This window comes from Sphaeroforma arctica (genome assembly GCF_001186125.1).
Source record: "Sphaeroforma arctica JP610 unplaced genomic scaffold supercont1.82, whole genome shotgun sequence".
NCBI classification, from domain to species: Eukaryota; class Ichthyosporea; order Ichthyophonida; genus Sphaeroforma; species Sphaeroforma arctica.
In genome coordinates, this window is record NW_014040476.1 from 19,634 (window position 1) to 20,469 (window position 836).

At 42.5% G+C, this 836-nt stretch overlaps 1 protein-coding gene across 1 annotated transcript in view; it reads right to left on the reverse strand.

Annotated features, from left to right (window-relative positions):
• SARC_01927 (hypothetical protein) overlaps positions 1-711 on the reverse strand; it is a gene marked incomplete at both ends in the record, with an annotated part of 4,000 nt that extends 3,289 nt beyond the window's left edge. The window contains one exon of the mRNA XM_014304316.1: positions 148-711. Coding sequence (XP_014159791.1) covers positions 148-711 — 564 coding nt within the window. The remainder of the gene's footprint in view (positions 1-147) is intronic.
• Between the last annotated feature and the right edge of the window lie 125 nt (positions 712-836).

Genomic DNA, 836 nt, shown 5'->3' on the forward strand with positions numbered 1-836 from the left:
TATAGTATATATATGATATATATAGTATATATAGTATATATATATACTATATATATATATATATATATATANAATATATATATATATATATATATATATATATATATATATATATATATATATTCACATGTGTAATAGTTCACCCACCTGTAGCTTTGTCAAACTGACCAGAGGCTTGAGGTCGGACACGTTGATCTCAATGGCTCGATACCAGTCTTTGTGTGCGCGGTTGTAGGCATCCAATTTCGAGTGGCACAACCCTCGATTGGTATACAGCAGCGCCAACTCCACCTTTGCCGCACCGACACTCTCTTCCTTATTCCCCACACTGGCCGTCTTCACTAACTTGGCATGGGCGGTGGTGGCAGTTGTGTTTATTCTGTCACCAGTTGTGTCCATATCGCGTACGGTCTCCCATGAGGAGTTAACCAGCTTCAGCCCATTCTCTCGACCAGTCTTCGGTAGTGTTTCCGCCTCACTGGCAAGGTTCATATCCCTCAGGGTGTCACCAGTATATGTCATATCGGTGGCCGAAGATTCTACTTCTTCAGATATGGTATCCATAGACTGTGCGCATTCTAACATAACCTCCGCCTTACCCGAGTCTCCAGCCCCAAGGTCATTATCAGTACTATTACTTGTACCACTGTGGTATATATGGGCGTTGGTTGCACCTTTAGTATCTGTGGTATGGGTACGATTCGTTTGCATGGTATCATGTGTGAGTGATGATCTCATGTCTGTGAGAAGTTTGTTGAGTGCTGTATCCGCTGTGAGGTTAGCGGCAGATTCTTAGCGGACTGGGGCAACGAAGCAGAACAAGACATCAGTAAATA